Genomic DNA, 23,972 nt, shown 5'->3' with positions numbered 1-23,972 from the left:
AGCGTCCTCAACATACCATCAATAAAATTTTGAGGGTCCTCATCCGGCTTTGATCCAAAGAATTTTGGAGGGTTTAAGAAAATGAAATCACGGGCCCTTGCACTAACAGCCCTATCACCTTGCCCTGTGCTTTGCCGCTGAGTCTGGGCGGCAACCAATTGAGTAAGCAAATGAATGACCACTTTTACATCTTGGCCTGAAGCATCCGGTGGAGGAGCCGGAGGCGCTGGGGCTGAGGCTCCCTCACGCTCCTTAGAAATAGGCACTGTCTAGGAGGATTGAGATTGAGCCGCATTCTGGGACTCACTTTTCTCTACAACTGTTGGCGGTACTCTTTCAGCCCGCTTTTCTGCCGCTGTCCTGCCCTTTTGGGCTGCTGTGGCCTTTCTCTTTACAGGCATCTCTGAAATACACAATACACGGTTAAGGAGAAGGAAGTTCTTATATCATAACTCTATCGCATGATGTTATGAAGAAAGAAGGTCAATCATTCCTAAAATATCCGCAGCCTCTTGTTTATAAGTGTGGCGCGCAACACACCCATAACCAAGACTCTACTGGACACGGCTCGTAGACACACCCTAGGACAGAACTGCTCTGATACCACTTTTGTCACGACCCGACTAGGGGCCGCGAGGAGCACCCGGTGCTAGCCCACCCGGGTACCCCTTATCGTACCTTTACACTTACATCTAGGTTAGCCACATAATAAAACATACATTTCTACCCATTAATCGCACTAGTCCCATTGGGCAATAATGCCTTTATATCATCATCGGCACCTATGCCCATATCAACGTACATAAGCCGACGAGGCTAACAAAATGATATACAAAATATAGGCCGACAAGGCCAAACATATCTAACCATATACACATGTCTAGAAGCCTCTAAGGAGAGTATAACATAGCATGTAGGCGGAACAGGACCCCGCTATGCCCATAATTATATACACAAAAGAATCAATACCAAAAACTATAGCTCCGAATGAAATGGAGATCCGCTATGAAGTCCCTGAGAATGTAGCTATGGATCAAGTCTGTCTCCCTGGACACCTGCGGGCATGACGCAGCGTCCACAAATAAAAGGGCGTCAGTACGAAGAATGTACTGAGTATGTAAAGCATGATCAATATCAATATGGAAGCATAATAAGCAGCATGAGAAATAGCATAAGGTGGGAGATAGTAGAATCATCGTCATATGCACTTACTTGCCTTTCATAGGAACTTCCCGTTTCTAACACGTATTTGTGTACATACATCCGTATCCATATTCGTTTCACATTTGTACTCGTATTCATATACATATCCTCATTACGTACATATCCATATCATAAACATATTTACATCATATACATAACCATAGCATATACATAGCATTTACATAGCATGCTCGACTACAAAGGTTCGGTGTTTCATACATACTTGGCCAACCAAGGCTCAAGGTTACACATACCTGGCCCTACCAAGGCTTCAGGGTTATCCGTACCATCTGTAGAGGTGTGCCCACGTTACATAATTATATACATGTTCTACCCGGCCTCGTAAGCTCGGGGTTCCATAATAGTCATACATAGATACATATAATTACTAGCTCGTAAGCATCTTTACTATTAACATCACTATCATCATCGTCATCGTTATCGTTATCATTACATCCATCTTTATATGCTTACTCGTCATATGAGGAACTTAGTACAATCGTAGCATATCAAGAATCGTGATCTCAACAGCTCGGAAGATCGAATCATTCGAAGGACATCATAGACTTATAGAAGATTTAGATGTTTGGCCAAAGAACCATGCCTTATGAAAGAAGGGTTAGCCTTACATACCTTTCCGTCCAACTATCCTACACTTGCACGTTCTCCTCCGAAGCTCACGTTTCTACCTTCATTAAAGTCATACTATCATTAGAAATCAATAGCTAGCATACATGACTAAAACTAGAGAAAATCGGACAACATCTCTTTTATTTATACGACAATCCTCCATAGCGTATATCAACTCCCAAACGTCAATAATACATTCACAATATCATAACAATAGTCTTCATTCATCCACATTATCTATATTTCTCACTTCGCTTCCATTCACCCATATCCATGGTCATAACACACGACTACGTTCATTCACATACATTGCCTATCCCATGTTATCAATGTCATTTATAACATATTTATATCACAACACATCAAGAATCATGACTCAATTCAAGCTATTACTCGAAATGACACTATTCCACATTCATGACCCATTTTTCTATACCCTTCTACAATCCAAGTATTTCAACTCTCAAATACCTTAAAAAATATAGAAATACCATAAATCTTACCTTAGATGTTGTATGAACAAGCATTGGTTGGTAATACTTCACTTGAGCATAAACCCTAGTTCATCTCCAATGAGATTTCTTGACTTGAATGATCTTTAATGGGTTTTCTTACACTTGATTCACTTAGTTTATGTTGTTGATCACTAATACCTCTTGAATTCTTGTGGAATAAATGTAGAGAGATGTTTTAGAGAGAAGGGGTGTGATATGGAAATGAGATGAAATGAAACTTGGTCCCTTATTTAATGAACCATTTCAGTCCCCGACCAGATATACAGACCAACATACGGTCCATACATTTTAAACGGGCCGTATGTTTGGTCCAGAGAAATGTGCCATCCTGGGCTGATTATACGGTCCTAACATATGGACCGTATATTTTATACGGCCAGTATGTTTGGCCGTATAATCCCCGGTGTTCCGAAGGTCGCTTTCGTCGACTCGTATGATCTCCAATTCTTATGGAACCTTCTTGACACTTGTTTAACACCTCAATACCAATCTAAGGGACGTTATCACTCTTCTCCAAGACATCATTAAATCCTCGTTAACTCGTTACTCGTAATTCTTTTCCGATACCTATAAAAATTTCGCCAGAGTTTCTCCTGTAATATCACACTACCATCCTGTCACAACAACTCATAATAACAATGCCTCACAGGGCCACAACATAATAGCAATAGAATTTGGCCACACGCGACCAAAAAGCATAAAAGGAAAACATACATACCTTATGATCTTGACGTCTCATCTTGGATCTCTTCTTGGGGCTGAAATAAATGCGGGTACTTGGATTTCATAATTTCTTCCGCTTCCCATGTCATTTCTTCTCGTTTATTGCTTCTCCATAAAACCTTAACTGAGGCCACTTCTTTGTTTCTAAGCCTCCGTACTTGCCTATCTAGTATGGCAATGGGTACCTCTTCATAAGTCAACTTCTATGTTACTTGAACATCATTCATTGGCACGATCCGAGTAGGATCTCCAACACATTTTCGAAGCATCGAGACATGAAAAACTGGATGGACTGACTCCAAATCCGGAGGTAGATCTAACTCATAGGACACTTTGCCTACTTTGCGCACAATCTCATAGGGTCCAATGTACCGGGGACTAAGCTTCCCCTTTTTTCAAATCTCATTACACCCTTCATTGGGGACACCTTCAAGAATACCCAATCTTTCACTTGGAACTCTAAGTCTCTTCGACGATTATCCGCATAGGACTTTTGACGACTTTGAGCTGCCAATAACCGATTTTGTATGTGCTTGACTTTCTCTATGGCTTGCTGGACCAAGTCTGGCCCTATCAACTTAGTCTCTCCTGCCTCAAACCACCCAATTGGAATTTCTATGGCTTGCAACAATCCGCTCGACTTTTGGTACTCGATTTTCACTTGTTGACAGTTGGGACATTGAGCTACGAATTCTGCTATGTCTTTCTTCATCCCATTCCACCAATATATTTATTTAAGATCATTGTACATTTTTGTTGCTCCAGGGTGAACAGAATAACGGGAACAATGAGTTTCTCTCAATATTTGGTAGCGTAAACCTGCCACATCGGGAACACATAATCTGCCTCGACATCGAAGAACTCCGTCTTTTGAAATATCAAATGATGACTCCTCTTTCTGAGGGAGTGTATCTCTGTAATGCATTAGCATGGAATCTTCGTATTGTCGCTCTTTCACTTCCGCTACTAGCGACGAGACTGCTGAATTCGGAATGGTAGTTTCCCTGCTACTTGAGTCCACTACTCGAACTCCTAGGCTAGCTAACTGCTGGAGCTCACGAACCATTTCTCTCTTCTCTAGTCGTACATCATACAAGCTTCCCATAGATCTGCAGCTAAGAGCATCAGCCACAACGTTTGCCTTTCCGGGGTGATATAGAATATCAACATCATAATCTTTTAGCAATTCTAACCATCGTCGTTGCCCGCAAATTCAACTCTTTTTGCTTGAAGATATACTGAAGACTCTTATGATCGGTATAAATATCCACATGGACACCATATAGATAATGTCTCCATATCTTTAATGCATGAACCACTGCAGCCAATTCTAGATCATGGGTTGGATAATTTTTCTCATGTTTCCGCAATTGCCTTGAAGCATACGCAATCATCTTACCATGTTGCATCAACACACAGCCTAGCCCCACGCCCGAATTATCGCAATAAACAACATATCCTTCCAATCCCTCTGGAAGTGTCAAGACCGGGACAGAAGTCAATCTATCTTTTAACTCTTGGAAACTAAATTCACAAGCATCTGTCCATTGAAACTTTGCTGCTTTCTCGGTCAACTTTGTGAGTGGTGCAGAAATAGAAGAAAAACCTTCAACAAACCTCATGTAATAACCTGCTAAGCCCAGAAAACTACGAACCTGCGTAGGAGTTGTGGGCCTTGGCCAAGTCTTCACGGACTCAATCTTTTGGCTATCCACTCGAATACCATCGGCTCCAACAATGTACCCCAGAAATGTCACTGAGTTCAACCAAAACTCACACTTAGAAAATTTTGCAAACAACTCTCGGGTTTGAAGAACTCTAAGGACAACACGCAAATGATCCGCATGTTCTGCCTCGGATCTGGAATACACCAAAATATCGTCGATGAATACAATCACAAACAGATCTAGGAAGGGTCTGAACACATTATTCATCAAATCCATAAATACTGCCTGTGCATTAGTTAGCCCAAATGACATTACCCGAAACTCAAAATGACCATATCTTGTTCTGAAGGCTGTCTTAGGGATGTCTTACTCCCTAACTCTCACTTGATGATACCCGGACCTCAAATCTATCTTTGAAAACCATTTGGTACCTTGTAATTGATCAAATAAGTCATCAATCATCGGGAGAGGATATTTGTTCTTAATCGTCACCTTATTCAATTGCCGATAGTCAATGCACATTCTCAAGGAGCCATCTTTCTTTCAGACGAACAATACGGGTGCTCCCCACGGGGATGAACTAGGCCTAATAAAGCCTTTCTCAAGCAAGTCTTTCAATTGCACCTTCAACTCTTTCAATTCCGCGGGTGCCATTCTATAAGGAGGAATAGATATAGGCTTAGAGCCTGGAAACACATCAATGGCAAAATCAATCTCCTGCTCAGGAGGAAGGCCTGGAAGCTCTTTCGGAAACACATCCGAAAATTCATTTACCACGGGAACTGACTGAAGAGTTGGTGATTTAGCTTCTACATCTTGAACCCGAACTAGATGATAAATGCATCCTTTCATGATCATTTTCCTTGCCTTTAGATAGGAAATAAATCTACCTTTTGGTGACGCAGTATTCCCTTTCCATTCTAGAACTGGTTCTCCCAGAAATTGGAAACGAACCATTTTCATTCTACAATCAACATTGGCATAGCAAGAAGCCAACCAATCCATGCCCATAATGACATCAAAGTCTATCATTTTTAGCTCATGCAAGTCAATCATGGTACGATGATCATAAATCACAACTATAGAGTTTCTATACACTCGGCTAGCTATTACCGATTCACCAACGGGTGTAGACACCTTAAAAGGTTTGATCGGCTCCGGTTCGACTCTAAATCAACCCGCAATATATGGAGTAACATATGACAATGTGGAGCTCGGATCGATCAAAGCATATACATCATGAGAGAATACCGATAATATACCTGTGACCACGTCAGGGGAAGACTCAAGATCTTGGCGTCCAGCCAAAGCATAAATACGGTGCTGAGGGCCGCTAGAACTGGGAACTCTCCCTCTGCCTCTACCATGGCCGACTGGCGCATGTGAACCTGGCCTCATAGGGCGTACAAATGCTGAAGATCCGGCTACCGACCCTGATGGTTGGGTCCTATCTCTACCATGAACTGAGGGGTAATCACGCATAATATGGCCTGGTCAGCGTCATGCCCGCAGGTGCCCACGGAGACAGACTTGATCCATAGCTACATTCTCAGGGACTTCATAGCGGATCTCCATTTCATTCGGAGCTATAGTTTTTGGTATTGATTCTTTTGTGTATATAATTATGGGCATAGCGGGGTCCTGTTCCGCCTACATGCTATGTTATACTCTCCTTAGAGGCTCCTAGACATGTGTATATGGTTAGATATGTTTGGCCTTGTCGGCCTATATTTTGTATATCATTTTGTTAGCCTCGTCGGCTTATGTACGTTGATATGGGCATAGGTGTCGATGATGATATAAAGGCGTTATTGCCCAATGGGACTAGTGCGATTAATGGGTAGAAATGTATGTTTTATTTTGTGGTTCACCTAGATGTAAGTGTAAAGGTACGATAAGAGGTGCCGGGGGGGCTAGCACCGGGTGCTCCTCGCGGCCCCTAGTCGGGTCGTGACACAAGTGGTATCAGAGCAGTTCTGTCCTAGGGTGTGTCTACGAGCCGTGTCCAGTAGAGTCTTGGTTATGGGTGTGTTGCGCGCCACACTTATAAACAAGAGGCTGCGGATATTTTAGGAATGATTGACCTTCTTTCTTCATAACATCATGCGATAGAGTTATGATATAAGAACTTCCTTCTCCTTAACCGTGTATTGTGTATTTCAGAGATGCCTGTAAAGAGAAAGGCCACAGCAGCCCAAAAGGGCAGGACAGCGGCAGAAAAGCGGGCTGAAAGAGTACCGCCAACAGTTGTAGAGGAAAGTGAGTCCCAGAATGCGGCTCAATCTCAGTCCTCCCAGACAGTGCCTATTTCTATGGAGCGTGAGGGAGCCTAAGCCCTAGCTCCAGCACCTCCGGCTCCTCCACCGGATGCTTCAGGCCAAGATGTAAAAGAGGCCATTCATTTGCTTACTCAATTGGTTGCCGCCCAGACTCAGCGGCAAAGTGCAGGGCAAGGTGATAGGGCTGTTAGTGCAAGGGCCCATGATTTCATTTGCTTAAACCCTCCGGAATTCTTTGGATCAAAGCCGGATGAGGACTCTCAAAATTTTATTGATGGTATGTTGAGGACGCTTCGGTTGATACATGCTTCGGACACCGAGTCGGCGGAGTTAGCGTTATATAGATTGAGGGATGTCTCGATCCATTGGTACACGGTTTGTATGACTTCACGGGGAGCCAATGCACCTCCTCCGGTATGGCAAGAGTTTGTTGATGCTTTCCTCCGACACTATATGCCTCCGGAAGTTCGGCGAGCTAGAGCCGATAAGTTCTTGAATTTGAGGCAAGGTAGCATGAGTGCTTTAGAGTACAGTCTCCGCTTCAATTCTTGGCTAGGTATGCTTCAGCCATGGTAGCAGATATGGGTGACCGAGTGCACCGATTTGTGAAGGGTCTAGGGCCACATTTGACGGATAGGTGCTTGACTGCGTCCCTTTAGGACAATATGGATATTTCACGCATTCAGGCCCATGCTCAGAATTTGGAAGAAAGTCTACAACAGCAAAGAAGTGAACGCCAGTATGATAGGGGAAATAGCAAGAGGGCCAGATCTTCGGGTCCGATGAGCGAGTTCAGAGGTGGGCACGGGCAGCAGTTTTCTAGGCATTCAGGCCAACCCATGACTAGTGTGCCCCCACGGTTTTCAGGCTAGAGATTTGATAGTTCCACTTATTCCGGGCCGAGTCAGATCTTTTCGGGATCTCAGTTCAGAGGTGATTCGGGTCAGGCGAGGTCACACGTGCCACGATATTCCCAGTGTGAGAAGTTACATTGGGGTCCATGCCGATCGGGTTCAGATCTTTGCTATTCATGTGGTCGACCAGGCCATATTATGAAGAAGAATGTACTGAGTATGTAAAGCATGATGAATATCAATATGGAAGCATAATAAGCAGCATGAGAAATAGCATAAGGTGGGTGATAGTAGAATCATCGTCATATGCACTTACTTGCCATTCATAGGGACTTCCCGTTTCTAATGCGTATTTGTGTACATACATCCATATCCGTATTCGTTTCACATTTGTACTCGTATTCATATACATATCCTCATTACGTACATATCCATATCATAAACATATTTACATCATATACATAACCATAGCATTTACATAGCATGCCCGACCACGAAGGTTCAGTGTTTCATACATACTTGGCCAACCAAGGCTCAAGGTTACACATACCTGGCCCTACTAAGGCTTCAGGGTTATCCGTACCATCTGCAGAGGTGTGCGCGCGTTACATAATTGTATACATATTCTACCCGGCCTCATAAGCTCGGGGTTCCATAATAGTCATACATAGATACATATACATACTAGCTCATAATCATCTTTACTATTAACATCACTATCATCGTTATCGTTATCGTTATCATTACATCTATCTTTATAGGCTTACTCGTCATATGAGGAACTTAGTACAATCATAGCATATCAAGAATCGTGAGCTCAATAGCTCGGAAGATCGAATCATTCGAAGGACATCATAGACTTATAGAAGATTAAAATGTTTGGCCAAAGAACCATGCCTTATGAAAGAAGGGTTAGCCTTACATACCTTTCCGTCCAACTATCCTACACTTGCACGTTCTCCTCCGAAGCTCACGTTTCTACCTTCATTAAAGTCATACTATCATTAGAAATCAACAGCTAGCATACATGACTAAAACTAGAGAAAATCGGACAACATCTCTTTTATTAATACGACATTCCTCCATAGCGTATATCAACTCCCAAACGTCAATAATACATTCACAATATCATAACAATAGTCTTCATTCATCCACATTATCTATATTTCTCACTTCACTTCCATTCACCCATATCCATGGTCATAACACACGACTACGTTCATTCACATACATTGACTATCCCATGTTCTCAACGTAATTTATAACATATTTATATCACAACACATCAAGAATCATGACTCAATTCAAGCTATTACTCGAAATGACACTATTCCACATTCATGACCCATTTTTCTATACCCTTCTACAATCCAAGTATTTCAACTCTCAAATACCTTAAACAACATAGAAATACCATAAATCTTACCTTAGATGTTGTAGGAACAAGCCTTGGTTGGTAATACTTCACTTGAGAAAAAACCCTAGTTCATCTCCAATGAGATTTCTTGACTTGAATGATCTTTAATGGGTTTTCTTACACTTGATTCACTTAGTTTATGTTGTTGATCACTAATACCTCTTGAATTCTTGTGGAATAAATGTAGAGAGATATTTTAGAGAGAGGGGGTGTGATATGTAAATGAGATGAAATGAAACTTGGTCCCTTATTTAATGAACCATTTCAGTCCCCGGCCAGATATACAGACCAACATACGGTCCGTACATTTTATATGGGTCGTATGTTTGGCCGTATGTTTGGTCCAGAGAAATGTGCCATCCTGGGCTGATTATACGGTCCTAACATATGGACCGTATATTTTATACAGCCAGTATGTTTGGTCGTATAATCCCCGGTGTTCCGAAGCTCGCTTTCGTCGACTCGTATGATCTCCAATCCTTATAGAAACTTCTTGACACTTGTTTAACACCTCAATACCAATCTAAGGGACGTTATCACCCTTCTTCAAGACATCATTAAATCCTCGTTAACTCGTTACTCGTAATTCTTTTCCGATACCTATCGTATGCCTTGCCTTCTCTTGGCCAACTTTCTTCCCCTATCTCTAACATCTTTGAAATCTTAACTAGGGTCACCGAATGTCATTTCTTACCGATTGAAATACCGTATGCTCGTACTCTTCGCTAGTCTATCCACTTGTGCATCAACGAAAATTTTTTTGAGGTGTAACATTCTTACTACCTATAGTCTACTCAATTTCATCTTTATTGCCTTACCCGAAGAATAAATGATCATATCAATACAAAGGGATGATACTATGGAATGTAAACATAACTCGTAAACGAAATGAAGTAGTAAAATCTCGCACCCCCTTCGGAGTGGTTTTGAAAATCAAACTTTATGTTTCCTTTAGTATAAAACTCATTTCCTCGAAATCGTTAATAAAACTGTATACACAACTCAACTTGGCACCTTATTGGTGTTCCCTTCGATACAGGATAGAAGTACAATATCAATAAGCCATCATAAGAAACATTTAGACCTTACTTGTCTAAGAATGGAATCATATGAGGTACATATAGAATGAATAACAACACGGATCATGCCAAAAAAAGAAAGGTTTGCCTTGCATGCCTTTTTGGTCGCCTTAACTTTAACTACTCAACGCTTGTCCTCCCAGGCTCATATATCTATATTCAAGAAAATTTATACTATTGTTAGACTCACCTTTATACACTGGTCTTAGTCCTTTAAATAAATCTTTTTAGAATCTGTCGAAATTTCGGCAGCATCTCCCCTGTTTATATGCCTAGCCCAAAATCTCAATTCAGCAACCAACAACAACAACAACAATACCAACATCAACAATAATATCGTCAACACCAAAATATTCCATAAACATCCCACACGATGTTTTATCCAATTTCTTGACCCATAAATTCCTTATACGCTCATTTAGTAACTTTTCCTCCATAGATAAGCTTTAATCAATACTAATAAGGAAAGATTCATACCTTTCACCCACTAGAATTGCAATATCTTCGATTATCACCTTGAATCCAAGCCATGTTTCGCCGCAATTCGATATTATAATCGCAACCATGTGTTGTCCAAACTTAAATTTGGGGATTTCACTTAATTTGCGCTAAAATTCTATGGACAAAAGTTTGAGGATTATTCTAGAGAATTTGGGAAATTTTGAGAAGTGTTGGGCTGAAAAATGAGGGGTAAAACCCCTCTTATAAGATGCCAAATCCGGGTCGAGTCACTGTAGGAGTACTGTAGCATGTCGGTTACTGTAGCACGCGTTTTTGTTCTGTCAGCCTAACTTGTAACGTCCATAATTCTACACTCCAATGTCATATCGACGTGCGACTTATTGCATTGGAACTTAGGTTCGATGAACTTCATTTTAGGCTTTTGAAACACCTTAAAACTCCTCATATACTAGGAGATATTTTTTCTCCAAGTTGGGCCAAAATTACCCCTCATATTCTCTTCCATGTTCCAACAAATTTAATTTCCTTAATCCACTTGCGCTTCAATCCTTCCATAGCTCACAATATGCACTTAAACCCTTATAACCATAAGTTAAACACATATAAGCTCACATACCTCCTGAACGGTAACTCGGATCTCAACATACGAAACTACGGGGTGTAACATTATATGCCAAGTTCTCTAAATGTGACTTCTAGTTGAATTCGGTAGCATTCCTTGGTAACATTATCTCCGATGAGGGTTTGCAAGTAGATACTCAGAAAATTGAAGCTGTAAAGAATTGGCCAAGGCCCACGACTCCATCAGAGGTTCGTAGCTTTCTGGGCTTGGCAGGTTATTGCAGGCTGTTTGTAGAATGGTTTGCTACTATATCAGCACAATTGACAAAATTAACTCTGAAAGGGGCCAAGTTCTAGTGGTCAGACGCTTGTGAACATGGTTTCCAGGAATTGAAGAATCGATTGACAACCGCACCTGTTCTTACTCTTGTAGAATGTATAAAGGGTTATGTGGTTTATTGTGATGTTTAAGGCACAGGTTTGAGATATGTATTAATGCAACATGGGAAGGTTATTGCTTATGCCTCGAAGCAGCTAAGGAAGTATGAAAAGAATTAGAATTATCCTACCCATGATTTAGAGTTAGCCGCCGCGGTTTATGCACTGAAGATCTGGCGGCATTATCTATACGGTGTTCATGTAGATATCTTCACAGATCACAAAAGCCTCTAATATATAATTAAGTAGAAGGAATTGAACTTAAGGCAAAGAAGGTGGCTTGAATTACCGAAGGATTACTACGTCAATATATTATATCATCCTGATAAGGCTAACGTAGTAGTAGATGTGCTCAGTCGCAAGTCTATGGGTAGCAGAGTAAATGTGCAGTATAAGAAGAAAGAATTGATGAAAGAACTTCATCAACTAGCCAACTTGAGAGTCCGGTTGATAGATTTTTATAATGGAGGTGTTGTGGCCCAGAATACCACAAAATCATCTCTTATACCTGAAGTGAAAGAGCATCAGCCTAAGGACCCCATTTTAGGAAAAATCAAAGAGGGCTATCAAAAGAAAAGCATCTCAACCTTTGAGCTTGATGAACAAGGGGTCTTAAGATATTAAGGCCGTTTGTGTGTTCCAGATGTAGCAGGGTTGCGAGACAAGATTATGAATGAAGTTCACTATTCACGCTATTCTATTCATCCAGGGGCAACAAAGATGTACCATGATATTAAGGAGAAATATTGGTGGAGCAACATGAAAAGAAATGTTGCAGAGTTCGTAGCTCATTGCCCTAATTGTCAACAGGTGAAGATTGAGCACCAGAAGCCTGATGGGTTAATGCAGAATATAGAAATTCCGATATGGAAGTGGGAGATGATTAATATGGACTTCGTAACAGGCTTGCCTCGTTCTTATCATTAGTATGACTCTATATGGGTAATTGTAGACAGATTGACAAAGCCAGCTCATTTCTTACCCGTCAAGATAACATACACAACAGAGGACTATGCAAAGCTATACCTTAAGGAGATTGTTCAGTTACATGGCATTCCTGTTTCCATTATATCTGACAGGGGTGACCAGCTCACAACAAAATTTTGGAGATCATTTCAGAGGAGTTTGGGTACGCAGGTTAATCTTAGTACTGCCTTTTATCCACAGACAGACAAGCAATTAAAGCGCATTATTTAGACGCTCGAAGACATGTTACGAGCATGTGCTGGACTTTAAAGGAAGTTGGGATGATCACCTACAACTGATTGAGTTTGCGTATAATAATATCTATCATGCCAGCATTAAGATGGCTCCTTATAACGCACCGTACGGGAGGAGATGTAGATCTCCCATAGGATGATTCGAGGTTAGAGAGTCAGAGTTATTCGGACCTGATTTAGTGCACTAGTGATTGAGAAGGTCAAGATTATTCAAGATCATCTATTAGCTGTTCAGAGTCGTCATAAGTCATATGGTATTGTCTGACGAAGAAATATAGAATTCTAAGTTGGTGATTGGGTATTCCTGAAGATCTCGCCTATGAAGGGCATAATGGGATTTAGCAAGAAGGGAAAGCTTAGCCTGAGATACATTGGTCCATATCAGATTATTCAACGAGTAGGCTAGGTGGCTTATAAATTGGAATTGCCTCCTGAGTTAGAGTATGTTCATCCAGTCTTCCATATTTCCATGTTGAGGAAATGCATTGGAGACCCTTCACGGGTAGTACCATTTGACAATATGCAGGTGACGGAATACTTATCATACGAGGAAGTCCTGGTGGCTATTGGATATACAACTCCAAAATTTGAGGACAAAAGAGGTTGCCTCTGTAAAAGTTCTATGACATAATAAGAATGTTAAAAAGATTACGTGGGAGGCAAAAGAGGCAATGAGGTCAAAGTACCCACACCTAGTCTAGACGAGAGGTTCTATATGATTATGATATAAATGTATCTTATTTTTGATATGCTGGAAGTGATACTAACTTAATGTTCTTCATTAGATGATGACCAAGGAGAAAGCATGGCTTAAGATAGAACTTCCTTCACCTGAGGTGAGTTCTTAACAGCGTACCTATGTTCATTTTTGTATGAAACTATATATTAGATGTGTTGCGTGATATATGCTTTAACATTCGAGGACGAATATTCCTAAGGGGGGAAGGGTGTTACACCTCGTAAATTTTCGCATTGTTGCATCGTAAGTAAGCCAACGTAAGACTGGAGAGGCCATGGAACCCCTATAAGGTTAAGAAGGATTTTTAATCGAGTGTTAAGTATGTGCCCTAAGGTTTTGGGGTCGAACGAATCAAAGAAAGTAAGTTCGTCAAAAAATTAAAGGTTGGTATCATTTTCACGGAACGTGAAATGGATCACGGCCCGTGATAGGGGGAGGGTCCACCGTGGAATTGGTGGCAGAAATGTGGAAATGGTGGCCTGTTTCACGGTGGCCTTTGATGGCGTGTGAAACATTTCATGGTGGCAGAGCCACCATAGAATGATTCTACGGGGCATAAAAGCCACCGTGAAAGTGAGGCGGTGGCTGACATTTGATGTTTTAAATATGTTTAAGGGGTCATTTTTCATCACTTTCACCCCAAATTTCGTCCTAATACTCTCCTAAACTATCTCTACCATATTTTGAAGAATTAAAGGTGAAATCAATCATTTTCATCCTAGACCAACATAAAAGATTAGCTAAAGTAAGGAAAAGCACTTCTAGGATGTTAAGGGTTATTGTAAGCTATCAAGGGTTGGATTCTGAATTGAGGTCACTATGTAAGGTAAGAGTACTACAATCTTTTTTGTGCTTGAGTTCAATTTGATGTTAGTTGGTGTAAATGATTGGAAGGAACATGGACTAGTACCTAGAAATGCTAGTTGAAATTGTTGAACCTTTTGGACTATTTTCTTGTTATTCTTGTGTGGTATAAAGTTGGAAAACTTGATAAACATGCTTGTTATCTTGATATAAGTAAATTTGAGTCAATGTAAGAAGTTCATAAGGGGTGACATGGGATATATGGGTTCCAATCCGAGCTTGCCGCTCGTCGTGAGATATTGATAACTTGTTCTTAATATATTGTGACTTGTTGTGGTGTTATAGTCTTTTGGTTGCTCTGGTTGTTGTTGGTATATGGAGTTGGAGGAATTCAATATTATAGGGGAGATGCTTCCCAAATTTACTTAGACGAGCTACCAGCTTAAGTTACGAACTTTGTCTCTACTTAGTATTAATCATAAGTCTCATTGTGCTATTGTAGATTGAATTGCTTTGTGAACTTCTTGAGAGGTATTAAGGATTCAAGGAAATCAAGGTATGTTAAGGCTAACTCTTCTTCTCTTGTCTTGACCTATATGAATGAAACGTTACTTCATAATGAAACCACTCTTAGTAAATAGGGGATGCCCTTATTATTTATTTCTTATAGCAGTGTTTAAAGCATGCTCTTATGTATAACTCTTGAGTTTCTTCAAAGCATATGATAATAGGGATGATGTTCATAATGCAATTGGAGGCGTAATTACCTTACGTCACTCTGACGGATTCAGAATGTACTCTTATCATACTTATGCATTTATACATATATGATACTATTATGATGACGCCCACAGAGGCCGATGGCGTTACATATATATACACACACACACATCACTGATTAGTTGGCCATGATGATGATGCCCACAGAGGCTTGATGGCGTTATATACGCCTATATATGTATGAACGGCTTTATATATATGTGTGTATGTATATATATATATATATATATATATATATATATATATATATATATATATATATATAGTAATTATGCATGTCATGGCCTTTAGAGGCATTTCATATGTACAAGTTGATTCCTTGTATCTCGTATTACTTCATGTCTATCCTATGTTACTTTTTTGCCTTAGATACTCGGTACTTTATTCGTGCTGACGTTCCTTTTCCTGGGGACACTGTATTTCATGCCCACAGGTTCTGATAGACAGGGTGACGGTTCACATCAGTAGGTTGCCTGTTCAGCTTGGTATAGGAGCACTCTACTTGCTTCAGAATTGTTGTCTAGTCTTGGTATGATATTTTTATGTTCATATGGGGCCCTGTCATGACCTTATGATGTCATTACTCCAGTAGAGGATTGTAGACAATCGTTATGTATTTAGATGTTGTATAGCCTTGTCGGCCTATGTTTTGGTTATAGTTTATGACGACCTTGTCGGCCCGTACTATTATGTCTAGTTATGTATATATGTATGTCCTTTTGGCTTGTCCCTTTTCAGTCTAATTTCCATGAGTTAGCAAGTTGTCATATGATGGCCCACGCATATTTTTGGTTATGCTATGAAAGTATGTCACATTGGTGCTTGGCAAGTAAGGCCCGGGTGCCTGCCATGGCCCTCCAGTTTGGGTCGTGACATAATTCTATCAAATTTTATCAGTTGTGATAGTCGTTAGATGATGTTTAAAAAATCAAAAATTAATCGAGCCGTTTCAAAACCGAAGAGAAACCAAGATGGCTGGGACGGTTTCGAAAAGTCTAAATTTTGTTATACACTATAGAGTAACCGAAAAATTGATATGCTACAAATTTCTGAAAATAACCGACCGAACCGAAGCATTGACACTCCTACCTATTCAGGTCAATCTAATGCCTATATTTCTGTCCAATCTATCTATCCTTATATAATAGGAGAGGCAAAACAATGTTTGGATGAAAAGTGTCATTCCCATAAAATTTCATATTAAAAATAAAAATAAAAATAAAAAATATTCAAATCCAGGTTTATTTGAATTTATTTTTAGAAACGTTCGAAAACAAACTTAAGTAACCAACTAAACCAGGAGTATTTATTTTTAAATAAATAATAACAAAGATAAATGATAATCAACTTCCCAATACACTCCCACGTTTGCAAATTTAAAACATATCAGTAAAAGAAATCCTGCTCACACATATGCTTTGGGTTGAGCTCATTGCACGGAGCTTGCCTAGCACGGGTTATTACTCCTGTGTGGTTTATGGGCTATTCCACAAGAGCGAGGTTTTCCCTGTGTGCACCCGGAGGGTAGCGGCTGCGGTTCTCTTATTATCTAAAAAAAAACGTAAAAAAAAAAATACCCCTGCAAAATCGAAAGATGCATGACAGATGTCTTCTCAAACGTGGGAACAATCCTAAACTGATTCAATACCTCTTTTTTTAAACTCATTCTCCTGTTATTTATGTTCAGTTTTTCAATTCCTGTAATCTCTGCAAATAACTTTCTCCTAAATAACATTGTAAAGATGACTTCACCAGTTCATCATTTTACAGGATAAATTCAAACCTGAAATACATTTTTCATAGAGTTGATGATTTACACGATGCAAGGGTAACATGTTCAACTCTCACATATATAGATAGATTTACCACTTATGTTTGTTGAAATTTACATGGTTCATATTCTATCTGCAGCATTTTTAATTTATCCAGTCGACACAAAGGAAATTCCCTTGATAATCCTACTTCTCTGTTTAGCTTCATCGTTCTTCTCTTTTTTTCAGAATGTTGATAAGCCTTCATCATTTTTCTGATTTGATCTTTTTAGATAATACTAAGCATTCACATATAGTGCTTCTGCCCAAAGCTTGTTTGTTCAAAATATGGCAAATGTGCTGAGCAAACTTCATAGCCTGGACATATATATTTCCAAATTTTACTGTCAAACTGAAGAGTTGATGTTCCAGCAGCAATGATGAAAAAGAATCAAATCTCCTAACAACCATCAGCAGACTGCTTCCTTTTTGCATCATCTCCACTTCTATAGCAGCCAACACGCAGAAAATAAATCTTTCCATTCATTTTTGCAGTCTCTACTTTTGTAGCAGCCAATGGCCAGAAGGTAAATCTTTTCTCTAAATATTTCGGCGTTGCTATTTGGGCTTTCTAAACAAATAAAAGAATTTGTCTTTGGCATTTAATTTTCATGAACACTTAAATAATGTTTACGTTACAATATATAATTGGCTTCATACTGGTGATATTGCGTGCTTATATCAAGGAGAATAGCTTTATGTTATTGACTGACTAAATTAAAGAGATTATAAATACATGAACTTCCAAGTAAATCTTTAGTCAACATTTACAGAAGATGTTGGAGGCAATGTTAGTTAAAATGCTCCTCTTTAGTTGTTTAATTGTTCCATGCTGGTTTTTTAATGATTGCATAATATCACATAATTATATCCCTCTTAGCAATGCTCGTTGGAGCCTCCACTTTATTGTTATTCAATTGTCTCAGAGCCAGATATGGGTAAGTTTGAGAGATTCTGGATGCATTTGTCGCTAAGAGATGGATGCGCTCCTTCCCAAATAGTTGTGATGGATATTTTTTCTAAGCATGTAATAGACTTTTCTAATTCTTATGTATTTTTCAGGTATTATCAGAGAAAACAAAATGAAAAATCTGCCGACTTTGATAACCTTTATGGATATCATTTGTTCACATGGATACTTAAAGGATATTATAGGTTCTTGGCACAGTTTAAGGATGTTCTCGACCAAAAGATGTGGCCATTCTGTTGCTAAAATTCTCTATAACTGGACAAAGTTATTCAATTTACTAGGATTCTATAGATATGGATGAACTTGAAGACTGTCCTATATGTCTCGAGGAAGGTGTAGGTGGTGCACTGTGACATATCTCCACACACTCATTGGGGAGAGACAAAGAGAGATATGGTCACTTTTTTACTAGAATGATTGGCTATTAATTTAAGCCTTAATTTAATTGTTAGAGAAGTATGGTTTATTCTTCTTTCCATGCACACTTAACATTCTGGATCCAATTGCAAGTCATTCCTCCTTCAAAGAATTGGTGGTTCATGATTTCATTTGAACTGTTGGAGCAGCATAAGCAATTAGAAGGGCCATGATGAAAATCTAACCGTCTAAATGAATCATCTATAGATAGTTGAACAAATGAATTCTACACCATTGTGATATACTGTGTTTTATCGAAGTAATACAAAAACTTCTCTCTGCTGTAGGACCTTAAAAACAGAAGAAAGAAGGGATAAATATAGTTCTAAAGTTTTTGTTTATTTCCTCAATTTAAATAGCAAAAGAAAAAGTTTTCTTCAGAATTCTTTCATATCAGTTTAGCCTTTACTGATAGCAAAAGGGTTGTTCTTATGATTGGAGTATTCTCATTACAACTCATATAGTATTAGGAATGATTGAACTATGTGAATTAAAGTTTGTAATAAATGCGACCTTAAATTCAAAGAAACAAATGAGGTAATTAAGATGTAGAAAGGAGCTTGCTGTTATGGATTTTATATTTTGGTCATTTTGTGTGTGCACATGTTTGATTATTGACATCAGCCTAAATAACTTATGTTCCGGTGCTTTGACATGTTCCCATATGTTGTAATCCACTACAAAGTCTTGTAGTTTTCTTTTGCCTCATCAGATAAAAGGTTATTTTCGTGTTCCTCAAGTCTTACCAAAGTTCTTAGGGAATATACAGTATTGGAAACTGACATGAAATAGTTCTAGGAGTGTGTTTAGTTCATGTGCAATTTCTCTATGCATTACTACTTGCTTATCTACTTGCTGCTAGAAGTGTACTCTTGAAAATAAGCATACATGATTAATCTATTTATCCTCTTTGGCCTTTAGCGTCAAAGTTGGAAACGTATCCTCTCCTATTTTATGTAAAATTTTAGTGTCTGGTATGATTTTAAGAATTAGTTGGTTGAAGTTCACTGCGAGTTGACAATTCAACAAGCGTGAAGTGATGCAACAATCAAAGACACCATTTAACTACAGTAGAACTGCACCAAATTAAGATGCCATTCAAAAGCACATTCTTTGACTTAACACTTCACAACCAAATGATGAAATGAAATATTAAAAATGTATCTATAAAACCCTTCAACAACAATCAACCAACAATATGAAGAGCGTGTAATTTACACCCAACTTATGTGGCAAAGTAACTAATGAGATGACAACCAATAGATCCCTCTTTTTTCGTGTCTTTTATCTTTCTATTTGTAGTATTTAACATCAGTCCAGAAGTCCTCGTTCTTGACACGACAGTTGGCCAATTAGGACTGAGAACGATGGCTGATACAGATGAAGACCGCAAGTTTCAGCAGAATATATCCCTAAATTATAACAAAATGAGCGGAATATATCCTACAGTTACTCAAAAGTTAAATTCCAACACCAGGTTACCGTGATTTCTCCATCTCCTTCCCCAAATTGCAGAATTTTTTGTGTTCCAAGAAGATAAAATCTTTTCCTATCTTTCCCCTCGCGTCAGTAATTAACACTTATCAGATTACTAGTTCTTAATGAACCAAATGTAGTGTAGAAGTTCTTTTTATTTTATTTTTTTATTTTTTTTTATGAATAAAAGCATTTACAAAGACATGAACTACAACTAAAGAGCAAATGTAGTCCAAAATTGCTCATAGCCAGATAGAGGAAAGTGATTAAACTTAATTAACTTCATTTTTTGTGACTTGGTAAATTGCTCATAAAGAAGAGTCCTAATGATGAATGGCAAGATTGAACTTATTTGCTCCATTCTTTATGACTTGGTGAATTTAAAAGAAGCATAATATTGCGCGGCAGTGTTAATTTAATCGAGACTGGATTTACTCTATCTTCATTGCTTGATTTTTCCAGTTTAAAGTCCCAATCTTCCCGTCAAAACACCACTTGTATGGAAACTAATATTACTTGTTCAAAACAAAATCTATGTTCATAGAACATATGATGAAACCTAACTTAATTTAATATGTACGGATGCTACGCATGATATCAAGGCCTATAGAACTTCGTGAAGTAATGAAGTCAGAATTTGTTACACTAAAGGACTCCTTCCTTATCAAACAGGCCATAATCCTAACTCTTACTTGCTAGGCTAACCACTCTCTACATATCATTCTTATATCATATGGAAGCGGTTACTAATGCTTGCATTAGGGTAGGTTGTCTATATCATACCCGCGACCCTGCTAAAGCGGGATGCTTTGTGCACCGAGCTGTCCTTTTTATCATGAAAATAATTGTGGATCTACAGAAGGTATAAGTCCCTAAATTCAGAATCCAGTCACATACTTAGTTGACTTTCACTAAGATGTTGGATAGAAATGAAGATATTAAGATAGACAAGACAGATGAATATGAAAGAAACCATCAACAATAATTAGATTATAAATTGAAGTAATGCTAATGTACTACTACATTCGCAAAGTAGCACGAGTAATCCTAATCTCAACAAGAATTGGAGTAAAGTCCTGACCTTGATGGTTGCTACTGACAGAAGAGCAATGCATTGGTTGGATGGCTGTTTGTGGTGCAGAGCCAGCTTCTCCCAGTAAACGAGCACAAAATTCTGTCATCATGTTAAGATCAAGTTGTAAACCTAGGTTTTGACGTTGAATTTGTGCTATGAAGTCCACCATTTCTTGCAGCATTCTCTTTGCGCTCCTAAACTTGGGCTCTGTTGTTCTTCACTTGAATTTAGTTGATGCTCTCCATTTGACCATATAGCTGGAACCCTATTTTTCATTGTCAATGACAAAATCTTTCTGTCTGCCAAATATTTCAGTAGCCCAGCATTAATGAGTTTCTTGCTTTTCACTTTTTTGTTTCTTCTTGAAGGCTCTACTTGACTCATGACGATCTGAATTTGTTACAAATTTACAAAATCAAAAATAATAGGTTATCCAAAGCATTAAAAGAATTAGAAATGGAACAGGTACATGTATGAAAACTGTGCTAACACCATCAGATGTCTATTATGATAGCTAAGGTTGAAAAAGTTAAAAATATCTGTCGATAATTTTATATCTATGTGGCTCATCATTTTTCTTGATGTACTTCTGTGAAAAAATATGCTAGAGGTATGAACACTTTATATTGATCCTTCAAAGGGCACCAAAACAAACCCGTGTGAGAATACTTATACCCAAAGTCCCTGTAGTATGAATTCACATTATAAAGCTTGGTAAAATGTGAATCTTAAATTAATTTTCCGATAATTTTTTTCTCACAAAACATAAAAGATAAAGATGTCATCGTTTCCTTATCAAAGAATTTTGTGCAATATTTGAAGGTTTTGCTTTAACCAAATAAGGAACATGTACCTCATTGCAAGTCAATAATCTCCTATAAATGTTAGTAGGATTTAAAATTGTTTTCCAGAAAGTTGATTTGAACATTGTGATGTTCAACTGATAATTAGACTAATAGGTAACAAAAGACTTTTGCCTGAAGGAGAATAACTGTATCGAAACTAGATAAAAACTGGACAAAAAATACACCAAAAACTGCACTGAAATAGCAGCAAAAACATGAACAAAACTAGAGCAAAAATAGCAACAAAACAACGGCTATAACTGCATCAAAACGAGACCAAAAAGCTAAACCAAAACTTGACCAAAATCTGCACCAAATGAGATTGAAACTGAAATCAAAATTGGTCAAAACATTGAACCAAAACTAGTCCAAAAATGGACAATAAACTGTAACTTAGTTATTCAAATCATCTCAATAAGAAATACCTTGATATGTCCATTCTAAACAACTCGCCATCGCTTTGGAACTGACAAAAGCTGAGTTTGTGACTTATCCTAGGGTTAAGATTAAAAAGACCATGGACTACCATGAATTCTGAGTGTACATTCTGTCAAACTGGTGATTGGCAAAGCATTAACCCAACAACTCACTCATTGCAACATATAAAGGAAAATTTATCACAGAAGAATATCCATAAAATTATTGTATTAATCTAACAATTCTATTCATTATTTAGATGGATAAAATTGAACAAATAAGAAGAAACCCAAAAAACACCCAAAATAAAACTACAACAATTCTGGGTCATATACCGCCTACAAATAGTAGTTGGTATTGGAAGAAATTAAATAAAATGAAGTTGGGCATGACTGGTTGGCATAGAAGTGACAGATACGTACTAACCCCCTCTGGTAAATACTCTATCACTAAGTGTTATATTACTATGTTGGAGACTGGGGAAAATCTTGTTACAACTGAACTCATCTGGTCAAAGCTACTAAACCCAAACATAGGTTTATATTGTGGTTGTCAAATCAGCAAAGGCTGCTCACTAAAGGCAGGATGTTGAATATGGGCTTACATTGTGACAATGCTTGGTGAGTTTTATGTGAACTGCAGCATATTGAAGATGCCAACCACCTCTTTGTGACCTGCGAATGGACAATTGCAGTGTGGAGGGATGTGATGACATGACTGGGATTGCAAATGCCATCAGCTGCAGTAAATGAAAGTTTAAAGTGGATAAAATAGCGACACTGGTGCAGTTTTAAGAAGGAGATGGTGGCCGCAATACCTAGAGCTCTGGTATACTTTATTTGGTAAGCCAGAAACTGGGAAATTTTTAGAGAGTCTACTGTACAACAGCATGTTCTAATACAGAAAATACAATTTGTTACTAGGGAAAGAATAACACGGGAGAATGAGGTGAGGAGGACATTTAACTCTTCAATTAATAAAAAGGGACAAGTGGGTCTCATTTTTCCATTTTTTTTTTAACTAACTTAAACACTAATCAAGTAAAATGGGAGCTAACTTGTAATATTTGAAATTTAGAGATACAAAAGAACTTTCTTCTTTTCAAATACAAAAGGCATTGACATATATTTTCTTCTATTGCTGAGTTGTGAAGCTTTTAGGTTATAAATTTGTGATTGAAATTAAAAAATAATTGGTGAATTATTGGATAATTAAGTAGATATAATTTATTTGTGCTTAAATAGGTTGTTGAAACACTACTTGGAAGTAGATTTGGTGTAAGAAAAATTAAAATCCATTGTTGGGTTTGTGAAGTTGAAAATTCGGATCTAAAAATTGATTATTATTTTGAGTGGGTGTTCTTGAAAATCATGATAAGCACCTGAGTGAAGCTAAATATCATATTTGAGATTATTCAATGGTGATTTGAGTGATTTTTGAAAATAAATTTTATAACCAAAAAATAAACTTTTGCAGTTGTGAACAACTACGTGACTTGAACAATTACATTAATTGTTGGGCAACTACAATAGTTGCTGGACAACTATTAAAGTTGTTATAACAAGTAATATTAGAGTTCTTGAAACAACA

The 23,972-nt window shown here is 38.3% G+C and overlaps 1 protein-coding gene across 3 annotated transcripts; it reads right to left on the bottom strand.

Moving 5' to 3' along the window:
- Positions 1 to 897: 897 nt before the first annotated feature.
- LOC132626729 (uncharacterized) lies at positions 898 to 23,341 on the bottom strand. 3 transcript variants are annotated; one of them, XR_009577596.1, is made up of 3 exons: positions 22,987 to 23,341; positions 21,127 to 21,510; positions 898 to 1,055 (listed from the first exon to the last, which is right to left on the bottom strand). XR_009577596.1 is itself a non-coding variant. In XM_060341700.1 (2 exons), exons 1-2 carry the CDS (start codon positions 23,116 to 23,118, stop codon positions 21,274 to 21,276), a joined length of 369 nt encoding a protein of 122 aa, XP_060197683.1. In that variant the 5' UTR covers positions 23,119 to 23,340; the 3' UTR covers positions 21,016 to 21,273. The 3 variants fall into 3 exon arrangements, 1 of the variants encoding a protein (XP_060197683.1); XR_009577595.1 differs by lacking the exon at positions 898 to 1,055 and adding an exon at positions 17,255 to 19,940 and having other exon boundaries at positions 22,987 to 23,340; XM_060341700.1 differs by lacking the exon at positions 898 to 1,055 and having other exon boundaries at positions 21,016 to 21,510; positions 22,987 to 23,340.
- Positions 23,342 to 23,972: the final 631 nt, after the last annotated feature.

This window comes from Lycium barbarum, chromosome 2 (genome assembly GCF_019175385.1).
Source record: "Lycium barbarum isolate Lr01 chromosome 2, ASM1917538v2, whole genome shotgun sequence".
Lineage (NCBI taxonomy): Eukaryota > Viridiplantae > Streptophyta > Magnoliopsida > Solanales > Solanaceae > Lycium > Lycium barbarum.
The sequence above is the reverse complement of the archived record's forward strand: the minus strand, read 5'-3'. Positions and strand labels throughout refer to the sequence as shown.

Bases quoted from the DNA above. Each gene is read 5' to 3' on its own strand.
- LOC132626729 (XM_060341700.1), bottom strand. From the start codon at position 23,118: ATGGCATTTGCAATCCCAGTCATGTCATCACATCCCTCCACACTGCAA. The intron at 21,511-22,986 runs GTAAGCCCATAT...TAACAAATTCAG, and splicing joins TCACCAAGCATTGTCACAAT to ATCGTCATGAGTCAAGTAGA.